We start from the raw sequence: 19396 nt of genomic DNA on the forward strand, positions 1-19396 counted from the left end.
AATCTTAGAAATGGACTCATCAGGTCAGACCTTTAATGAAACCCAAAACTTGATATCAGCCTGTAGAAACCTGATCGGTGCAACGCTGACTAAAGCAAGCCAATCACTAAATACGCCAACATTTTCATAGAGCTGCGTCATCCTAATGCTAAATCTTTTTCTTTTCTTTTTTAGGGGCCGTTTCCCAGAGTGGTACAATAAACTCCACGGACAGCTGTGTGCTGCTGAGGTGGCGCGAATAAGAGACTCCTTCACTGTTTCCACGGATAAATAAACAGGCAGCGTGCAATTCGGACCACGGCAAATTCTTGGGACTGCAACTTTGGATGGAGTCAAGTCGTCGTCATGTTCACAGTGAAAAAGACAAAGTATGGAGCCCGGATTCAAGGACTCATTTTCCCCAGAGTCAAAACAGACTGACTAAACTGGTCTTGTTGGGACTGCTGAGAGGACTCGCACACAGCCGTGTCCCATCCTGGAGACGTTTTGTTTTGTTGATTCGGAATGTGTGGTTTTGACTTTATCTAAAGGGATGATACGGCTTCTGAGAAGCAAAGAAGACTCAAGGTATGCATGAGCTCGTGTGTGCGGGTGGGTGCAAAGCAACAAATGCTAAGTGCGTATTTTGTCGCGTTGGTTTACAGTCAGAGGAAAGCAAGTACATATAAAGTATTCCGGTCAGAAAAAGCTGACGTGGCCGTCCGCCGCACGTCGCCTCTGACCAACTTCTCTGTTACAGCGAAGCACAGGAGGACCTGTAGATGTTATTAAGAGCTGATGAATGAATGTGTGGGTGAGGAAAGATGCAAATCCACAGGCTGAGTGGAAACAAAAGACAGGATACGGTGGGATGACAGGTGAGCGACTGCACGCAGGGTTTTAGTGCTTGCAGGTAGAGGAGGAGGAGGACCGGTGGCTGGCTCACCAGAATGAAAGGACCGATCAGCCGGGATCCCGTCTACTGACAGATAAAAGTCGCTGCAATCCCCTCCAGAAGGATTTGAGTGAGTCATGGGTTTTATGTGGAAGCTGATCTTTGTTTGTGAAGATTCACGAGGCGGGTTTGGTCTCCGTGCGAGTGCCAAAAGTTAGTTTGTCAGTGACTTTAAAGAGAACGGCAGAAAGATATATATATATATAAAAAAAAGAAAAACAGATTTAATGGACCAAATAAAGAAAGAAGCTAAAGCTCATCCTAGAAGGCATCAATGTTTGTTTTAGTCTCAAAAACAGCACAGTTCACATTCTTTTTTTTTATTTTTATTTGTTGTTTGCAATTCTATCCTATTAGGAATATATTGAAAACTATACATGTTCCACTTTCTTCATGCACAAGAGAACAGAAGACACAACTCACTGCAACTGAAACCTCCAGCTACACGAAAGACGAGAGAGACAGACAGAGAGAGAGACAGAGAGAGAGAGAGAGAAAATGTCCTTTTATAAAGGTGGGGATTTTACAGGTTTTACTGTAAAGAGGGGAGACTGAATGTGTCTTTTTCACAAGAAGGATAAAAATCTATTTGCGTAAGCGTCTTTCACTCTATTGTCTCGCTGTGTTTAAAAAGTAATTATAGCGATTTGTGCCCACGTAACTCCTTCCAGCACCGACACTCTTCGATAGGAGGCTGTCCAAGCTGTTCGTGCTCAGTGTGTAATTAATTCACTAAGCCCTTTGTTTATATCCTACCAGTTTGTACCTGTAACAGTGTCTCTGCCAAATAACGCATGACAATGACAGTTAATTTAAAGCAAATATATTTATACCTCAAATATGTGTGTTTCTGTATCATTTTATGTTATTTTATTGTACATGGTAAGCTTTGTGCTACAGAAATGTGTTTTATCTTTTTTATTATTAATATTATTTCTGTACAGGTTAATTAAAGTGCACTATTAAATGTATTAAAATAATGCCTTTGTTGGCTGTTTTCTTTTCCACAGAGAATTTGTATTTTTTTATTTTTTCCCCCATTTTGGCTTGTTTTTTACCATCCAATATTCTCCAGTCACTCATTTAAACCACAGCTTTGTTCCAACTGCAGCTTTTCCCTCTCGCTGACCCTTACCGCCGTAAATCTCAAGTGACTTGACTCCATTCCACACCAGTAAATCTGTGACAGGACTGGAGAGGCCAGGAGGATAGTGATCTCACTACTAATTATTATTCTTACATAAGTTTCTGCTATCAGAACGCTGTGGGGTCTGCTGTACTGTAGCGGAGAAGCTTAATAAGAGGCCAGGCAGTCATGTGGCAAAAGCAAGAGGGGCTCTAACTGTGTGAGAGGAGGGACCTTTTTGCCAATTTTGAGTTGTTTGACTTAACCACTTGGGAAAGTGCTACAATACATCAGGAAATTTGATCTCACCCAGACATTGTAGACCTTACGCTCCTTAAACCTGGAAATGCTTATTCAACATACCTTACACACCAGAGGGGAATTTACCCATTTCGGAAACTGTCCGTTCCTTGCTCTCAACAGGAGAAAGCTGGAGTTATACCTACTGCCTTCCAATCGCAATATGACTACTGCACTCCCCCAAGTCGCCCACATCGTGACTGCGATGTAAAGGCTAAATGTTTACAGGACATTAGAAAAGCATCGGTTCTACACTGCTGATAATTCTGATTGCTACACTGCCAAACAAAACACAGTTCAAGAAAAAAAAAAAAAAAAAAATCATTCCTCTAAAGTTTGAGGGATTTTCTGGGATTGATTATTATGAGGCAGCCATTTATTCAGAAAATCGCCTGAGTCAGTGGCGTGTAATTTTCAATATTATCGTAAGTAAGCGTCTTGCATAAGTAGTCGCAGCCACCATAATAACATTCATCAGGTTTGATTTTGTTCCCTTTTTGAATAACGCAAACATCTCCAGGGAGAACTGTTCTCCCTTGGACTGGCATGTTTTTCTTTTGGGGTTGTGTACGCGTTTTTCGACCCTGAGCGGCCCAAACACCTCGCAGAGATTACACAGCTCCAGATAAGCCAGGAGTCAGCGCCAGGGCTGCGTTCCCGCACTGCTGTTTGAGAATCTGTCGCAGAACGTTTCCCACATTGATAAATGCATACGGATGTGTACATTCTTAGCCGGTGCTTTTTCTTTTTTAAAGAGAACAAATCTGACTCCTAACTGGACCATTACACGTATCCTCCATTAGTCATTTCTTGTAATAAGTTGAACACCATTTTCAGATCAGCTGTCAGCTGTAATAAAGCACCACTCCCCCAAGCCCCTGTAACAAATAAATTTGTTTTATTCTTTTCGTCATACTTAAAATGTTATAGCTCGTTAAATCAATTTTAACATCAATCAGAATTAACTAAGTAGACGCATAACAAAGGTTCATGATTTTATTTATTAAGGGAATAAGGCAATCCATACCAACCTGGATCACTAATCTGATTGACTCCTAAAGCAACAACTGCCTTTAAGCATTTACAATAATAATAAATTCTTTAAAATCACTGAGGATAAATTATAGACCACTTTCCTTTGCATAATTTTTTTTGGAGGGTTTTCAAACTTATTTGATGATGTGCTGTGCTACTACTTTTTCCACATAGAACCAGGTTGATTTGGATACATCTTTAGATCCTTTGAAACAGTTTCTTTGTATTTATTATCTGATATTGGTTTGATGATCTAAAAGCATGACAGACAAGTAACATAAAAGTAAAAGAGAAGCGATCTCTAAGAGCACAACTGCATTTTCATGGCACTGTAAATCTAAAAAAAAAAAGATGGAAATCTAAAAAAAAAAGATGGCAAATACAGAAGGAAAAAGTATTATATATCCAGTGTGGCGTAAAACATTGTGATGGATGACCTGTAGTACTGTTGTGGTAACAGGAACGGTATGCCATTGTGATAAGACTATATTTTAAGAGTCAACACAGGAAAGTTTAGTGACGGTGTTTGCTCATATTATTCCTTGTCATGGCTCGATGTTTCAGACATTTCCAAAGGTTGCCCAAAAAGTGTCTCCGCTCAAGAAGATGGATCTGACTGTCGGTTCTCTGCAAGATAAAACTGTCAAAAGAGCGATAATCCCACCTTCATAATTCTCAGGAAAAAAAGGAACGGTTCACTGTTTGGCTTATATAAGATGGAGCATGTTCAATTCTTAACTTAGATTGTATTGGAGAAGAAAATTATTACACCATAAGTAAAAGAGCATTATTTAAAAACAAACAAACAAACAAAAACAACCACAAAGACATTTTGAATGAGTAGAGTTGGCATGGAAGGAAACACTGCAGGATATTTTGTTTTGATCACCTCCATAATTATCTCAGAATCACAGCTTCCTTTTCCTTGGCAAAAGTATTGTTTTGCCTGAATAGTTAAAAAAAAATAGAAGTGAAGGAAATATTAATCTTCTGTGTTGAGTTGCTTCAGGCAAATCACAATCTAGATTTGTTTTTATAGCTCCATGCTGCCCTCTCGTGGTTGTACCATGTAAATTCGGTCTGGGGTGCTGCACATTTCGCTCACTTTACACTATTTCAAAGTGTAAGAGCTTTGGAATTAGTACTTCATAAGTACTCATCATTACTACTCATGAACCACATTTTCATACTAAACTGGGTTGCAACCACAAATATGCTTTTTTTTGTGATTTTATGTACATTATCTTCATTAATTGATCAAAACAAAACAAAACAAACAAAAAACGCTCAAGATCTGGACTTCAACTGGGCCATCCTAAATCAAGGTTTCTAATAGTATTAACTGACCTGTGTTTAGATCAATTCATCTTCCCATCAACTCTGACTAACTTCTCTGTCTCTACTGGAAAAAAGAAAGAACTTAAAGAACTTAAATACGAAAGTTCAAGCTTTGTTGTATATCTGCCATTTCCATCTCGGAGCATGTAGCAGTCGTTGTGTTCCTAGGAATGGTTTATTCCCAGTTAGATTCACTTGTATTTAAGGAATATTTTATTCTTTATGCTGCTAGTTTTTGGTTTGGTTTGACGCAGAAGGATTAATTTCAGTGAAGGCAGCATCTATTACACGTTTACTGCAGTGCAACAGGAAACCACTAGAGGGCAGTGTCCCTCCATATTATTTATAGTACAGACTTCATGCTTCACCATACCGCAAAAAATTTCGTAAACATCAGATGTTCAGTGTTAATTGTGTTTTTTATGGATCCCAAAACCTAAGTGGAAGTGAGAGCTGAAATGTATCAGTCTTATAAAATCAACTCTCACCTTTTTAAAGAGTTAATTAACACATCTATATCTTTTTTTCTCTCCAAGTTTACAATGAATTACCAATGTTTTTAACAAACATTAACAAGTACTTTTTTTTTACTAAGCAAAAACTGCTTCAATAAATTGAATATATATATATATATATATATATATATATATAACACCTTTTTTGAATATAACAAAGAAATTGATTTGAATAAATGGTAACACTTTATTTTAAGGGGGTTGAATAAGACTGACATGACGCTTTCATAAACATGACATAACACCTGTCATGAACATGAATAAGCCTTCATGAATATTTATGACTGTTGTCATAAAGCGTCATTGGGTAAATTATGACACTTTTAATACAAAGTTGACATGATTCAAAATGTCTTTGTTATGACAACTTGAAATTAACCAAGAAATCATTACTGATATAAATTTGTTATAAAATAATTACTGATTGCACTTTAAAAATTAGGTAACTTTATGTTATTAAAGGTAAAGTTTAAACAGTAATGATTTCTTGTTTAATGTAAAGTTGTCATAACAAAGACATTTTGAATAATGTCAACTTTGTATTAAAAGTGTCATAATTTACCGAATGACGCTTTATGACAACAGTCATAAATATTCATGAAGGCTTATTCATGTTCATGACAGGTGTTATGTCATGTCAATGAAAGTGTCATGTCAGTCTTATTCAACCCCCTTCAAATAAAGTGTTACCGAATAAATTATTCCAGTCAGATTTCCTGGGTACATTTACTTCAGTCTCAGCTTTATTTGCATGTGAAAAAGAAGGATGTTCCAGAAACCTGATAATTTGGGATTTAAAGCACATTAGAGACGTCAGAGAAAATGAAGCTGGAAACAAATGCACAGCCTAATTTTAAGAGTTGTTTTTGCTATATTATTTCTCTCTTCATGTCCTAGGTTGCAGCGGTATCTCACACAAAAATTTATATCCCAAAATATGAGGATGGTCAAAGAGAACACTGTTATGCAGCATCGCAACATGATGGAAAAGAAGTTGCCTTTCTTTCTTTTATCCAACTGGTAACCTGACACTTTCAAACTGTTTGTTCACCAATTACTCAACATTTCATTGATGAATTATCTCAAAATTGCATAATACATTCCCCTGTCAATCCCTTGCAGATTGTTGTAAGAAATTCATCCCAAAACCACAAGTTAAGATTATATTAGAAGCACTTAACTGCCATGTAGTCAGAGCTATGCTCAGTTATAATTTCATACTAAATTCCTACATGTATATTCAAAAGACTCTTACTTTAGAATCAGTGACAATGTTTAGAAAGAGAGATAAATTCAGGTAGAAATGGGTTTTGTGCTGTAAAATATAAGACCGCTGTAAATCATTTAGAAACTCTTAAAGTCTTTTGTCACATATAACGTCACCTTACGTTCATCACAAATTTGTATCTGACAAACGAACAAATCTGTTAAGTGAAAAATCTGATGAATAAATAAGTAAATAAATAAATAAAAAGGTACAATGGGATATATTTGCATGCACATTCTTTAAGTAATACTTTGCTGGAGCACCTTTTGATTTATTTCCGGAATTTCATACTTATTCAATTTAAGCAAATCTGATAACCTGGAAATAAAATTCAGCTGTTCTAGTTGGATTTTCTCAATTTTTCCACATCTGCATCCTTTAGATCAAGCTGTGGTTTAAAATGAGCTAAAAATGAGCCAAATGTACAAAGTTACCAGTCAGAAGAAGGATAGCCAGAGTCCTGATCTATTGAAAATCCGCAGAGCTATACGGGCAAAAGATATAGAAAAAATTAGAAAGGTAACGTTGGCAAATAACAACTTAAGATGCAGATTATAAATAAACCCCTGCCAAAGAAGACTGGATGCTGAATTTGAATCAACAGCTATTTCAATGAAGTAATAGTTTATGTGAGCAATGTTATACAACCATGTTTTTTTATTTTTCTGTCTAACAGATGTACATGTTTTCCTTAAATTTGTAAAATGTTATGAAATTCAGGGATGTGGATATTTTTGAGAGCTACTGCAGGTAAATTTGAAGGATTTTGTGGAAGATTTGTTGAAAGAAAGGATGGAGGATGAGGTACGTTACGCAATGGGAAATTTACATATATTTAAAAAATAAATAAATAAATTAGGAGGGTGTTACAAAATCATATTGCAAAACGACTTATGAATGGGTTTTCAAGAAAGAACTGCAGTATTTCAACAATGGTGAGTTTAAAATGAGTGATATTTCATGTTTGCATAACAATTAAAGTATATTTAAGAAATGTTGAGGTTCGAAAAGGAATATAATACCTGGCACACTCACTTTATCTACTTCATTACGTCTTTTCCGCGGTTACGAAACTTTACTGCGCAGGTTTTGTAACACAGCCCGTCCTGACCAATCACGGAGCCAGACTGCTGTTCACGTGACTGCCCATTTTTTTATGTAACAAACGGGGAATCAATGAGGAAAGCCCGTTCGTTACATTGCCACGGATCGCGGCAGCTATCGAAATGTATAAACCCGGTGACAGAAGAAAACCTACGTTCACATAGCATTTCACAAAATATTTCAGTGCTGTTATGGCACTAAAACCGCAGGTGGCGAACACGGCGGATGAGAAACGCGCTTTCTTTATCGGGGCTGAGGAAGAGGAGGAGGGCCACCATGAACTTATACTACAGAAAGGCAACGCTTTGGCTACTGAGGACTGCCTCAAGGAGGCCATCGACTGGTTTTCAGCGGCAATGCGCTACGGACCGGTGCGTCCTGAGCAGTTGAGCACTTTTGTGGACTGTATTCTCCGTAACTTCAAGAAAAAACCCCCCGGGCCGCGGTACTCAGCGGGCCGGAGTCCGGAGGCAGTAGAGGAATCCGAGGACTTGGCGGTGTTCAACTGCCCCAACTGTCATGGCTTTTTGTGCGAGCCTGTGACCGTAGCTTGTGGACATTCATATTGTAAAAGATGTTTACAGCGGTGCCTCGTAACCAAGTGTAGGCTTTGCAACGAGCCTGTTGGGGGCGAAGAGAAAGCCAACGTAGCTCTGTGCGGACTTTTAGAAAAATGGTTCCCCGACGAGCTGAAAAAGTTAAAAACATTACAAGAAGTGGAAACGTCCTGTAAAAGAAAACGCTACAACGAAGTTGTGTCGCTAGCGAGCGATATTCTCCGCTCAGGTGAGTCTATCAGAAATCAGAAAAAAAAAAAAAAAAAAAAAAAAGGGGTGTGTGTGGATAAATATGATGTGTCTCAACGTTGAAACAACTTTTACACACAAGTGCATTTAGCACCATAACGCAGTGTGTTGTTAAGGCAGTCGCACGGCGTAAACTGTGTGAGGTCTACTGACCAATATTTTGAATATACTTTGAGCTGACTTCATATGTTTTGCTGCTGCCTCAAGTCTGCATGGCATTGCTTACGAAATTGTTTCACAACTGAGCATGCGCGGTAGGAGTAGGTTGCATAAGGCAGGTCGTGACACTTCAATGGGTTCGGTTTTGTAACTTCTGAAAAGGGGGAAGGGCATTTTTATTTTGTAATTGTCCTGACCGTTCCGAACTACGTATTCATGAATGGTTCAGAAAGTGATGAATGTAACAATTCTGGACCCGGATACCCAAGATAAATATAAAGATTCATTCAGAGGCAGAAAATAACCTTTTGTACCACATTGTGCTGTTCGATGAAAATAAAGGAAACCTGTCACTTTTTTTTTTAACAAACATCTGATGAGTAAAGGAAAAATAAAGCCTAAATAAAAAACAGGAAAATTGAAGTCTGCTTTGCACAATAAAGGTTATTGTTGTTAAAATGAACAGTACAATGACTTAATGGATGTTCAGAATTAAATGATTGGCAACTTACTTAAAAATGTCATTTTGGGTATTGAAAGTACAATACATATTTCAATATATAAGATTATTCATAGTAGTTATATAAAACTAAGTTGGCAGTAAATGTTAAGTAATCATTTAAGTACTATGTCTGTAATATAATGCCTTACAAACGTCTTTCAGTAGGTGAAGAAGTGAAAACGTCATTAGGAGACCACAACTAAGTTGTCATTGCTAAAAGAGCATTCTTCAGAAAACTTTGTAGGTATTAAAATTATAAATCAGGGGTTTTTTTTTTCTTCCATTAGATTGACAGACTTTATAATTGTTGTCAATGTTCTTTTTTTGCTGTGAACCCTAAAAAAAAAACATTATTACTTATTAAATATTTGCTTATGTGTAATAAGTTGTCAACATTCACCAGCAATTGTGCATATTACACTGTTCATTATTATATTAGGCCCTTTAAAGTGTGTGTGTTTTACATCGGTACTCAATCCTATAAGTAAAATAACTCCTTCAGAGTGATAAGTTCAGTTTTATTGAAAGACATACATTGTATAACACTACTTTGTATGGTTTTGTTAATGGCCAACTGTGAATTCAGAGAAAAATTGACACTTTGTATTCCTGTAAGAATTCGTGAAACTACCCACAGTGAAACATGATACCTGTTGATAAACACTGAGATTCGTGCTCACTTGCATGTTATTTATTAAAAAAGAGGGACTTGGCAAATAGACACACACAAGCATAAAGCCACATAACATCGCCCTTCTCAGTGAGATTGGTGCAGAGTCTTTAGGTCTGAATCTGTGTTGTACTTTGAGTTGTATAACCTATAGTACTGCAGAAGAAAACCTAAAGAGCAGAATGGAAACTTCAAGTTACTGTTGACTTCTTGACCTTATGATGACTAACTAGTAGACCTGCTCTGCAAAAAGACTCTTGCCCATGTTACCCATGTTTGAGTCTCAGGTTTGCAACGTCAAGCAACTAATTTCAGTCTCCACAGCAGTTTGTTTTGAATACTTTGACAGCTTAATGAAAGCGTGTCTTACAAAATGATTCTACACGTAAAGAGGCTCCACCCTGCTCTGCTACAGAAACTCACATCCACTGATCTATTGCTGGTCTGTCAGGGGTTACGCAATCTGCTTTTCTTTCTCTGGGTTTGCAGATAATTCATTAGCTGGTGTCAGATTTGGGGTTTTTGGTTATCTAATGTACGACTAGTGAAACCCTTGAAACCATACTTTCAGTTTACCACGTGAAATGCAAACTTTATACAGAATTATATATTCTGTATATTTACAGGGAAATCTATCATTACTTAGCATTGGCTGGTAAATATTCTCACAGTACATAGTGCTTGTGAGAACCCCTCCCACCCCCAGATTTTCCAGTGTGTGACCCACCAATCACTCATCAGTGCTGATCAAGGGAAAATAGACCAGTTCCAATCTCCGACCGACTGACCAGTGCATCAGTAGTATCTTGATTTCGGTAACCAGCCAACTCCTGGTAATGGTATGTTTCTCTCAAATGGTTACAATAACTGTGTATTTGACAGAGGCAGTATTTTTTGTGTTTCAGATCCTAGCGTGACCTTGGCTCGTCTCTCTCGAGCAGAAGCGTACACGGCTCTCAAACAGTACCGACTGGCTTTGGAGGACGCAGAGTTCTGTTCCAGGTCCAGCTATTCTGCTGAAGTATGTCATTCACTGAAAACTGAAACAAAAAATATCGGGAACAAACTAATTACTCCTACATTACTGTTCAAAACCAAAATGTAAAGTGCTCAGTGGTCATTTATTCCTCAACCATAAAAGGACAGCTGCCATTTCTGTTGCTTTTTTTTTTTTTTTTCTATTTTGTGTGATTACAGCCTGAACTCGGTACCAGACACAGACTGAGTTGCTTTCATTTGTCCTAAAAAACCATTTCAAGCTAAACTAAGTAAATCAGTATTTAGGCCTGCTACCTGTAAAGCCACAGTCTGCCAGTGCCACATGAATCCTCTCATTGAATTATGATTCCAAGCTAATAAGCTGCATTTTGCAAATAAGTTTAAAAAGATGACGTCTTCATGTTGTTTGTTTCTACAAAATAAAACGGGTGAAATGTTTTTGATGGTTCAAAGGTGGGTAAATTAATTAATCGTGGTCTGAATTTTCTGATTTACTTTAAATTATTATTATTATTATTATTATTATTATTATTTTATTTTTTTACAGAGTGTAATCTTTAAATACTTGTGCTACTTGTTTCATTGTAAATATGTTATAAAAGAGGTGCATGGCCAACAAAGGTCTTTCCAAACTAAAGCTTTGAATGATAAGATTAAGGTCAAAACTATTAATAACTATTACGCCACTGGCAGGAGACCACAGGCTGGTTTCATTTGTAGGCTACAGCATTTATCTGCCATGTGATATGTATGGATTTTGTGTGTGTGTTTATAATAAGTTTTAACAACTTACTGGGTGGAAAGTAATTTTTCCGTGTCGACTTGTTGTAGGCTCTGTTCAGGAAAGCTATGGTGCTGCATGAAATGGGTCAGGTAGACGAGTCTCTCAAAGTCTTCCTCCACTGCTTGACTATCGACGAGGACTTCCCAGGTGCTAAAAGAAAAGTGGAAAAGGTAAGAGATTTAGCTGATAGCTTTCTTCCAGTTTTCATGCTGGGGATTTTGAATCAGGTTGGGGGTCATAAAGTCTTACTGGTAAGTTAAAGGAGTCCGCCTCTCCTGTGCCTGGCAGCCTTGGCCTTCGTTTCGTTTCTACTTCATTACTTTGAAGAGTTAGGGTTAGGTGAATCTTTTTTGTTTAGACCTCTGGAAAGATTCGAGCACTGTGGTTGTTACGCAAGGTTGACTTTGTGGATCAATTTTGAGATTTTCCTGTTTAGGAATAATTACATAAAAACCATTTAAACTGATTTAAAAGAAAAAAAAAAGGGATGTTTGTATTTCAAAGTGCTTAGAATAAAAGGACATCTTTCATAAAACACAACTGGCAGCGTTTTCCCGACGTTTCTGAGCATGTCATGATTACTGGGGCGGGTCAGTAGATCACCATGGCTAATACTGTTAGAGCATTTCTTGCTTGTTTTTGTGGCTGTGTAAAGGCTTTTGAACATATGTAGAACAGTGTTAGATAAGCATACTTATTATGTGAGGAGCTTGTAAAAGAAATGATAAAAGTGTAATAATGTGGTTAATGAAAAGGGCTTTTTGGTCTTCAGAATTACAACACTATTTTAATTCATTTGGAAGATGTCATAAATTTGAAAATATAATCCAGGGTTAAAAATCTAAACTATATTCTACTTAGGTCATGAATAGAGATGCTCAGATATGTGTCTGATTAACTTTTTCAAAAATGAATGAATGGATTTTCTATGAATTAAAAAAAAAATGTTTATTGATAATATATCTGATAGGTGCAGTTTCTTTATTTGTTTTAAAGAGAAAACAAATGAAGACTAAGAAAAGGAACTTGATCACACTCGTCTATTAAAAAAGTTGCCAATGGATCTGTGCATCAGTCCAGTTGCTATTGACCTGGCTTGTGAATAGCCAGCACAACTCATCTTTAAAATTGAAGGGGAACCAAAAGTTTGGATTCATCTTCACATTCCTTACATGAGTCTGGATGTCAAAACCTTGAACTTGAGTTGCAAATATTTAAAATTGGCTTCAGCGTCTCCGGTCAGCCATGGAATTACATAAGTTGTTAGTGGGTCAGGTCTTGTGACTCTGTCTATAATGACATTAGTACCACTTAATGACAGGGATACAGACAGCATTGAAGTTATATAAGTGGGACACATTTGACTCATGCGTTTGCAGAAAAACACAATTATTCCCTGGCTAAGTTGTGCTGAGGATCTGTGTGTGTATTTTTCAGTCCACACTCTGAACTGAAACTACCTGGCAAAAGTTCAGGGAACTTGTTTGAGAAGTGGGGCATGGGCGAAGGAAAACCATTTTAAATGAAATTAAAACTAGGAATTGGTATCTGCAGTAGAGGACATTGGACTTGTGGGAGTCGTTGACCAGAATCTGATTATTCCCAAGTTCAGTTTCTCATGCAATAGTTATGTAATCACCTCAGAATAGTTAGTTTTTCACTCCTAAGAGGGTTAATGAGACTGTTGTAAATTTGGCTATTTTTAGATGTAGAGAGATTAGATTTATTTTTTTATTTTTACAGGTGTGTTACAAACGTAAAATCTACCTCATTATAGCACAAATACAAAATATGGAAGAATACATTGCTGGCATAAATGTTAATTGTAGATAACCTCACAACTGAAAAAAAACTAGTCAGGAAATCTCACTGGTTTTCGAACTGGGAACTAGAGAGTGGTTTTATGACATTCCCAGATTGAAGCTGTAGCATAAGCAGCGACAGGCAGATTATTCAGGTTTATTGTCATCCCATCAAATTAATTTGTAATGTTCTTGAGTTGTTGCTCCCTGCAGCTGTTTTTTCAGACATTGTCGATTAAACAGACCTCACAGAAGTTAAGCAGCTCATCTTTTTGACTTCTTTCAGCTCCCCTGTATATTTCTTCATATTTTCTTTATGTTACACCAAAGTATTTATGTTACAATTTCTTCTCACTATCACCAAAGGCAGCCCAAGAGCCATCATCTGTGCTTGTGTCAGTGGTCATAAGCCAGACCCTGGAAACATCGCCTTTAGAGAAAAGTTTTGCTCATTTCATTACCTGGCCGACTTGTAATTATATCTGTGTGCCAAGGTTCTTGGTAATTGCCGTCTTTGACCATCTTCGAATTCTGTTGATGAGTTGAATCTTTCTGCAGATCTTGTGTGACCTCCTCTCCCTGGCTGATGAGAATGTTAAGGTGGGCCTGAGAGAAACGACACAGAACACGTTGCCCCACCTGCGCAGCAAACATCTTGTGGCTGAAGCTCAGACTCAGAGCCCCAGACAGAGGCAGCAGCAGCAACACCAGGTCCGTGCCGCCTCTGCACACCAAGTGGACGGCCAGGAGGTACCCACATGTTGAATGATGATGCTACATCACGGAAACGTTCCGTTATTGTGTCGACGCTGCGTCGGTTTTCCTTCGAAGCTAAAAGAATCGATCTCACATCTTGCCTTGTGTCGCCTCCCAGAAACGATGGGAAAGCCTGGAGCGGCTCGGCCTGAGCCGAGCGCAGTCGCTTCGAATGCACGGCTCTAGCAGCATTGAAGAGGGGCTGAAGAGGGTGAGCTCTGCTCCTCAGCTGGGCGACCAGGACAAGGGAAGTCTGCTGAAGAGGAAGCTGTCCGTGTCAGACATCGAATCATATGTGGTGGACAGTGGGAGTAGCAAATATAAGAAACAAGGTTGGTTTTTAAAGCATTTGTGTGATCAAAATCATAGTTAGCTCACCTTTTAGTAGAACACAAACCCAGAGCTACTATAAACTGGTTTAGATAGAAGCATGAACATGGGTTAGAGTGACCTAATCAAAGGCCAGACTTGGTTCCAAATTAAAATTTGTGGCAAAACTCGGCGATCAATGTCCAGACATTCAGAGCTTGAGCTTTTTCAAAGAAGAATAGACAGTTGTTCGCCATACTGTCGAGGTTTTTTTTTTTTTTAATGTTTTGACAATATTTATTTTATTTCATAGTTATTATTTTAAGTTGATCACTCAAAATACTGAACATAGGAGCATGTGATTACAACATGTCAAAAAGAACTGCTGAGTATTTTGCAAGACAGTATATGTTATTAAAGATGAATAAATAGCACATTTTCAATTTGCTCTAGGTGTATCAAAAGGCTCCAAGCTTAACTCAGCCAAACCAAAAACATGCAGAAGTGTTCCTAAAGATCTGCTGGACGCCAATGACCTGGAGTGCTCCCTCTGCATGAGGTGAAGGCCGACACACACACACACGCACACAGCTAATTCTATATCCCAATAAATCTGATCAGCAGGCTGACGATAACCTTTCACTGTCCGATACAGATTGTTTTATGAACCTGTGACAACACCATGCGGCCACACTTTCTGTAAAAACTGCTTGGAGCGCTGCTTGGACCACACTCCTCAGTGTCCCCTCTGCAAAGAGAGTCTCAGAGAGGTAAGATTTGAATACTGTAGAAGTCACATTGAAAGCCTTTTTACCTGTATTTTTTTTTTGTTGGTAACGTATACCTGGCCGTCTCCAGTATCTAGCATGCAGGAAGTTCATAGTGACGAGTGTCTTGGACGTCCTGATCAAACAGCTTTTCAGTCAGGAGTATGAGGACAGGACGAAAACACACCTGGAGGAGAACAGAGAGTTGTCCAAGTAAGAATCTACTGCTTTCCTTCATTTTCTGTTCATGTTTAAATGTTATAAGCGTAAGATTCAGAAGGGTGAACACATTTTAACCATTTATTTCTGTCTTGTTTCTGCAGCTTGACGAAGAATGTGCCTATCTTTGTCTGTACTATGGCTTACCCCACTGTGCCTTGTCCCCTCCACGTCTTTGAGCCACGTTATCGCCTCATGATCCGCCGCTGTATGGACACAGGCACGCGGCAGTTTGGGATGTGCATCAGCGATGCTCAGAAAGGGTAAACACACCGCCGTTACTGTCTGAGCATGAGATTGCGCATCAGTTAAGAGTTTCATATAGTGTTCGTTAAGGGCCCCTAAAAAACTGTAGTCGCAGCTTTGCTAAAATGAAGTGTCGTATTCATGTTTTCAGGTTTGCAGACTATGGCTGCATGCTGATCGTCAGGAGCGTTCACTTCCTCCCTGACGGTCGCTCCGTGGTCGATACCATCGGAGGAAAACGCTTCCGGGTTTTGTCCAGAGCAATGAAAGATGGTTACAATACTGCAGACATCGAGCACCTGGAGGACACCAGGGTAAGAGCCACACTGGTTACAACTTGCTGGACTCTGGTTGGTTATGCAGGGTTTTCTGAAATTTCATTGAATGATTTTCCATGTCTGGAAAAAGAGTTTTTGGAATATTTAACCTTTAAAACGGAATTTCCTATTTTATTCACTAACAGCAGTGTCCAGTAAGCCCGGCAACCCTCTGGTTTTTGTTGGCTTCATGTTCGTAGAAGTAACTGAATTTAAAAAAAAAAATACTTTAATGGCTAAAGATGGACTGAGAAGTCTGGAAAATTTTAGTTGACATGAGCAATGTGTTGAAACCCTAGAACTGATGTGTGATGCGTTAGACACTGATTATGTCATAGCAGCTAAAATTGTTAAGTGTTGTTTTTAACTGAACTGTGAAATCAGTTGGAAAAAAATTAGATTTTCATACAGAAACCCAATTATAAGCCTTTTTTATGACCCGGGGATAAGTAAACAAGCTTTTGTTGATACCAGAAATATTACATTGGAATATTTGTTTGGCGACATCAAAATGTTAAGAGTGCGACATTAATATTGCCTGTTTGGCAGCACTAATTATTGACGAATATAGTCAAAGTGCCACAAGATTAAACTGCCATCTACTGGATAAAGTATTATCCACAAGTTCCTACTCCTGCTTTAAAGATTACAGTAACTTCTAAAGGACGACTGTATGAAAATGTGTGAACCTGATGAAAAACGTTTTTCATGAATGAAAACTGTTAAAGAATTCAAATTGTCGTAGAGACTGTGCAGCAACTCATTTGGTTTTAATGGTGCAAGATTCAGTCTTTCTCTCTCTTGCCATTTCATCAGGAAAAAACCTGAATTTTTTTTTTTTTGTTTTGTTTTTATTAAGGAGTGTTTACAAAAGGCTGTATGTTGAGCTAGTAAAATAACTGTGGTATAAATACATCCATTACATTCAGCTGATCAAAAATTCTGTTGATTTTAGCTTATTTTTCTTCTACCTCGCAGGTGGAGGACAGAGAGGAACTAGAAAAGCTACAAGAACTTCATGATGCAGTTTATGAACAGGCCCAGGTCTGGTTCCAAAATCTCAAAATCCGCTTCCACAACCAGATTCTGCAGCACTTCGGACCAATGCCAGAGCAAGAACCAGACATCCAGGTACAGTCATCCCAGCAGGCAAAAAAAAAAAGAAAAAAAAAAAAAAGTGACCATCCTAAATATGTGTCATTACTCATTTTTAATAATACAGCAATACAATACAAATTTTAGTGTGGTCATTATTTTTTGTGTGTGTTCTCTGCTTATTAGCTCAGACAAAAATTGAATCAGTGGAGAATCATATTTTGAACTTCATAACAACTGGTATCTGAAGGAAAGCCACCGGGCTTGTGAAGCTCTTAGTGCTTGTAGACCCCAAAGCTCACGCTGAGTTTTTAGTCCTGAATTGAATCATCTCATGACGCATGGCCTTTTGGGAACTCTCACAGTGACACAGATTCAGCAGCCTCGTAGGTCTTAGGAATGCAGTTTTTGTGTGTATTGTGCTCCGACTCCAGCTTTGGCCTGCAGGGATTACAGCTCCTTTCTCTGGACAACCACTGCAGATTCTTCTGACAATGTGGGCTAAAGAGCTTAATGGCTGCTTCATGGCTAATCTCTCAGGCTGCGTTGCATCACAACGGTGCTATGGAAAAAATCCCCAGCTCTACACACACAGACACGCTGAAAAAGCAGAAGGACTGCGGGTTTTGGAGCTTACTGGGTAATTTGAGTTTATAATGATAAACTCAATCATGCAGAAATCCTTCCAGAACTTGAATAGCAGTAAGGTGTTTTCTTTTCACGTCCATGTTGACCACATCACACAGACGCAACGATTTGTTAACTCTGATGCAGCAGCGCATTCCCGCTTCAGATTACTGGGAACAGTCTGTTCAGTGTTAACTCATTTCAGAGTCATAGGGCCGGTTACTTCATCACTCAGAAGTTATGCAACTAAAGTTGCTCGAATAGCAACTTAAAAGAGAACACGCCAGGTTGCCATGAAAATATGTTTCTCCTGATTTACCTCTGAATTATAGTTCAATCAAACACGTATATTTGTGTTGAGATCAGTTGACGATGGCGTTGTGGATAACTGGATTTCATTACGCCTGTCATATTACAGCAGACGAGCACAGCCTCTTTAATATGAACCGTCAGTCACCGCTGTCCCTGAGCTGTAGTAAGACTTAATGCTCTCTAGTGTCTTAAAAATTGAGATGCACCGATGGAAAGAGTTGGCTTGCTGATGCAGATTTTAGTTGATTATAAATTCTAGTTTTATGAACCAAAATATAAGAAGAAAAGATGAGCAATCAAAGTACATTTTTCTCTAGCCTTTTTGTTCCGAGTGGAAAACAAAGCTGAGTATTGAGCTCATATTTTAAATGATCTGTAGCGTCGTAGGGCAGCGATGAGTGCAGCTGATATTGCTAAAACATCAATATTCTCTATGGACTCATATTTCATGGCAGCCTGAGGTTTGTAGTTCAAAAGAGAAACTATGCAGTGATCCTTCTAGCCTTTCTGTCATCTCCTGAAAATCTCTCTCTTTCACTCGCAGCCTGATTACAAAGCACAGAAATGACTGGACATGTTGTAGGAAATGCATTCTTAGTTGCTACCTGTGTCAGTTATAGCAGACGGATGATTCTGACAACGTTTTTGTCCATTTTCTTTGTCCAGGCAACTCCAAACGGTCCTGCTTGCTGCTGGTGGCTGCTGGCCGTTCTGCCCATCGACCCTCGGTACCAGCTGTCTGTCCTGTCCATGACCAGCCTCAAAGACCGCCTGGTGAAGATCCAGCACATCCTCACATATCTGCAGAGCATCCCCAACAATTAAGAGCTTCCCCCTCGACAAGCGTCCTCTGGGACTTTAAATGTAACAATTGAGGAAACCTCAGTCAGCATCCTAACAAACTACAGTCTCTACTATCAGTGGCTTCAGCGTCGTTTCTTTTTACAGTTTCAGTTTACTGTTCTGTACTCAAATCACACACAGGATTCAGTGAGAAAGCCTCAAAGGCGTGGATCAATAAAACAGACATGGGGCCTAACCACCTCAGGGATGCACTTTTTGCTATGAAATAAAAATAAAAAATAAAAAGAAAGGTAATGCAAATAGTTGCATCTGTTGTCTCCTGATGCAGTTATTGTTCAGAAGATCTTCCATAAAGATTGTGGGGAGAAGAAGCAAGTCATCCAGATGAAGACGACAGAGAGTAGTATTTCTAACAATTGTCTGAATGCCGTCTTTTTTTTTTTCTTTCTTATTTTACAACTGGTCTAACTGAGGTGAAACTTTTTTTTTGTTGTTTTTTTTTTTAACCAGTAAAAGAGTGACAATAAGATGTATTTTAATTTGATAGAGGGGTGGCACAGAATCCTAAATGCTGAAAGTTGGAAAGTGGGAGGGGGGACAAAA

General features: G+C 38.5%; 2 protein-coding genes and 1 long non-coding RNA gene across 5 annotated transcripts in view; 2 read left to right on the forward strand and 1 right to left on the reverse strand.

The window, feature by feature from the left end:
• The window catches only part of dlc1 (DLC1 Rho GTPase activating protein), an 84775-nt gene extending 82861 nt beyond the window's left edge, over nucleotides 1-1914 (forward strand). For 2 of the 3 annotated variants that reach the window (XM_015032271.1, XM_015032272.1), the window contains one exon: nucleotides 175-1914. In XM_015032271.1, coding sequence (XP_014887757.1) covers nucleotides 175-274 — 100 coding nt within the window. In that variant the 3' untranslated portion in view covers nucleotides 275-1914. The remainder of the gene's footprint in view (nucleotides 1-174) is intronic. The other variant, XM_015032275.1, reaches the window with a different exon arrangement.
• Nucleotides 1915-5969: 4055 nt separating this feature from the next.
• On the reverse strand, nucleotides 5970-7638 carry LOC106947353 (uncharacterized). The gene is made up of 2 exons (XR_001424971.1): nucleotides 7551-7638; nucleotides 5970-6999 (listed from the first exon to the last, which is right to left on the reverse strand). It is a non-coding gene; the product is annotated as an uncharacterized LOC106947353 (long non-coding RNA).
• A 66-nt stretch (nucleotides 7639-7704) lies between these two features.
• On the forward strand, nucleotides 7705-19386 carry lonrf1 (LON peptidase N-terminal domain and ring finger 1). The gene is made up of 12 exons (XM_015032276.1): nucleotides 7705-8405; nucleotides 10662-10777; nucleotides 11587-11709; nucleotides 13900-14091; nucleotides 14216-14429; nucleotides 14860-14965; nucleotides 15062-15176; nucleotides 15265-15386; nucleotides 15497-15655; nucleotides 15790-15952; nucleotides 16934-17086; nucleotides 18656-19386. The coding sequence occupies exons 1-12, from the start codon at nucleotides 7811-7813 to the stop codon at nucleotides 18812-18814; spliced, it is 2217 nt and encodes a 738-aa protein (XP_014887762.1). The 5' UTR covers nucleotides 7705-7810; the 3' UTR covers nucleotides 18815-19386.
• Nucleotides 19387-19396: the final 10 nt, after the last annotated feature.

The sequence above is a fragment of the Poecilia latipinna genome, unplaced genomic scaffold, assembly GCF_001443285.1.
Source record: "Poecilia latipinna isolate Pla-1442-1.1 unplaced genomic scaffold, P_latipinna-1.0 Scaffold237, whole genome shotgun sequence".
Classification (NCBI taxonomy): domain Eukaryota; kingdom Metazoa; phylum Chordata; class Actinopteri; order Cyprinodontiformes; family Poeciliidae; genus Poecilia; species Poecilia latipinna.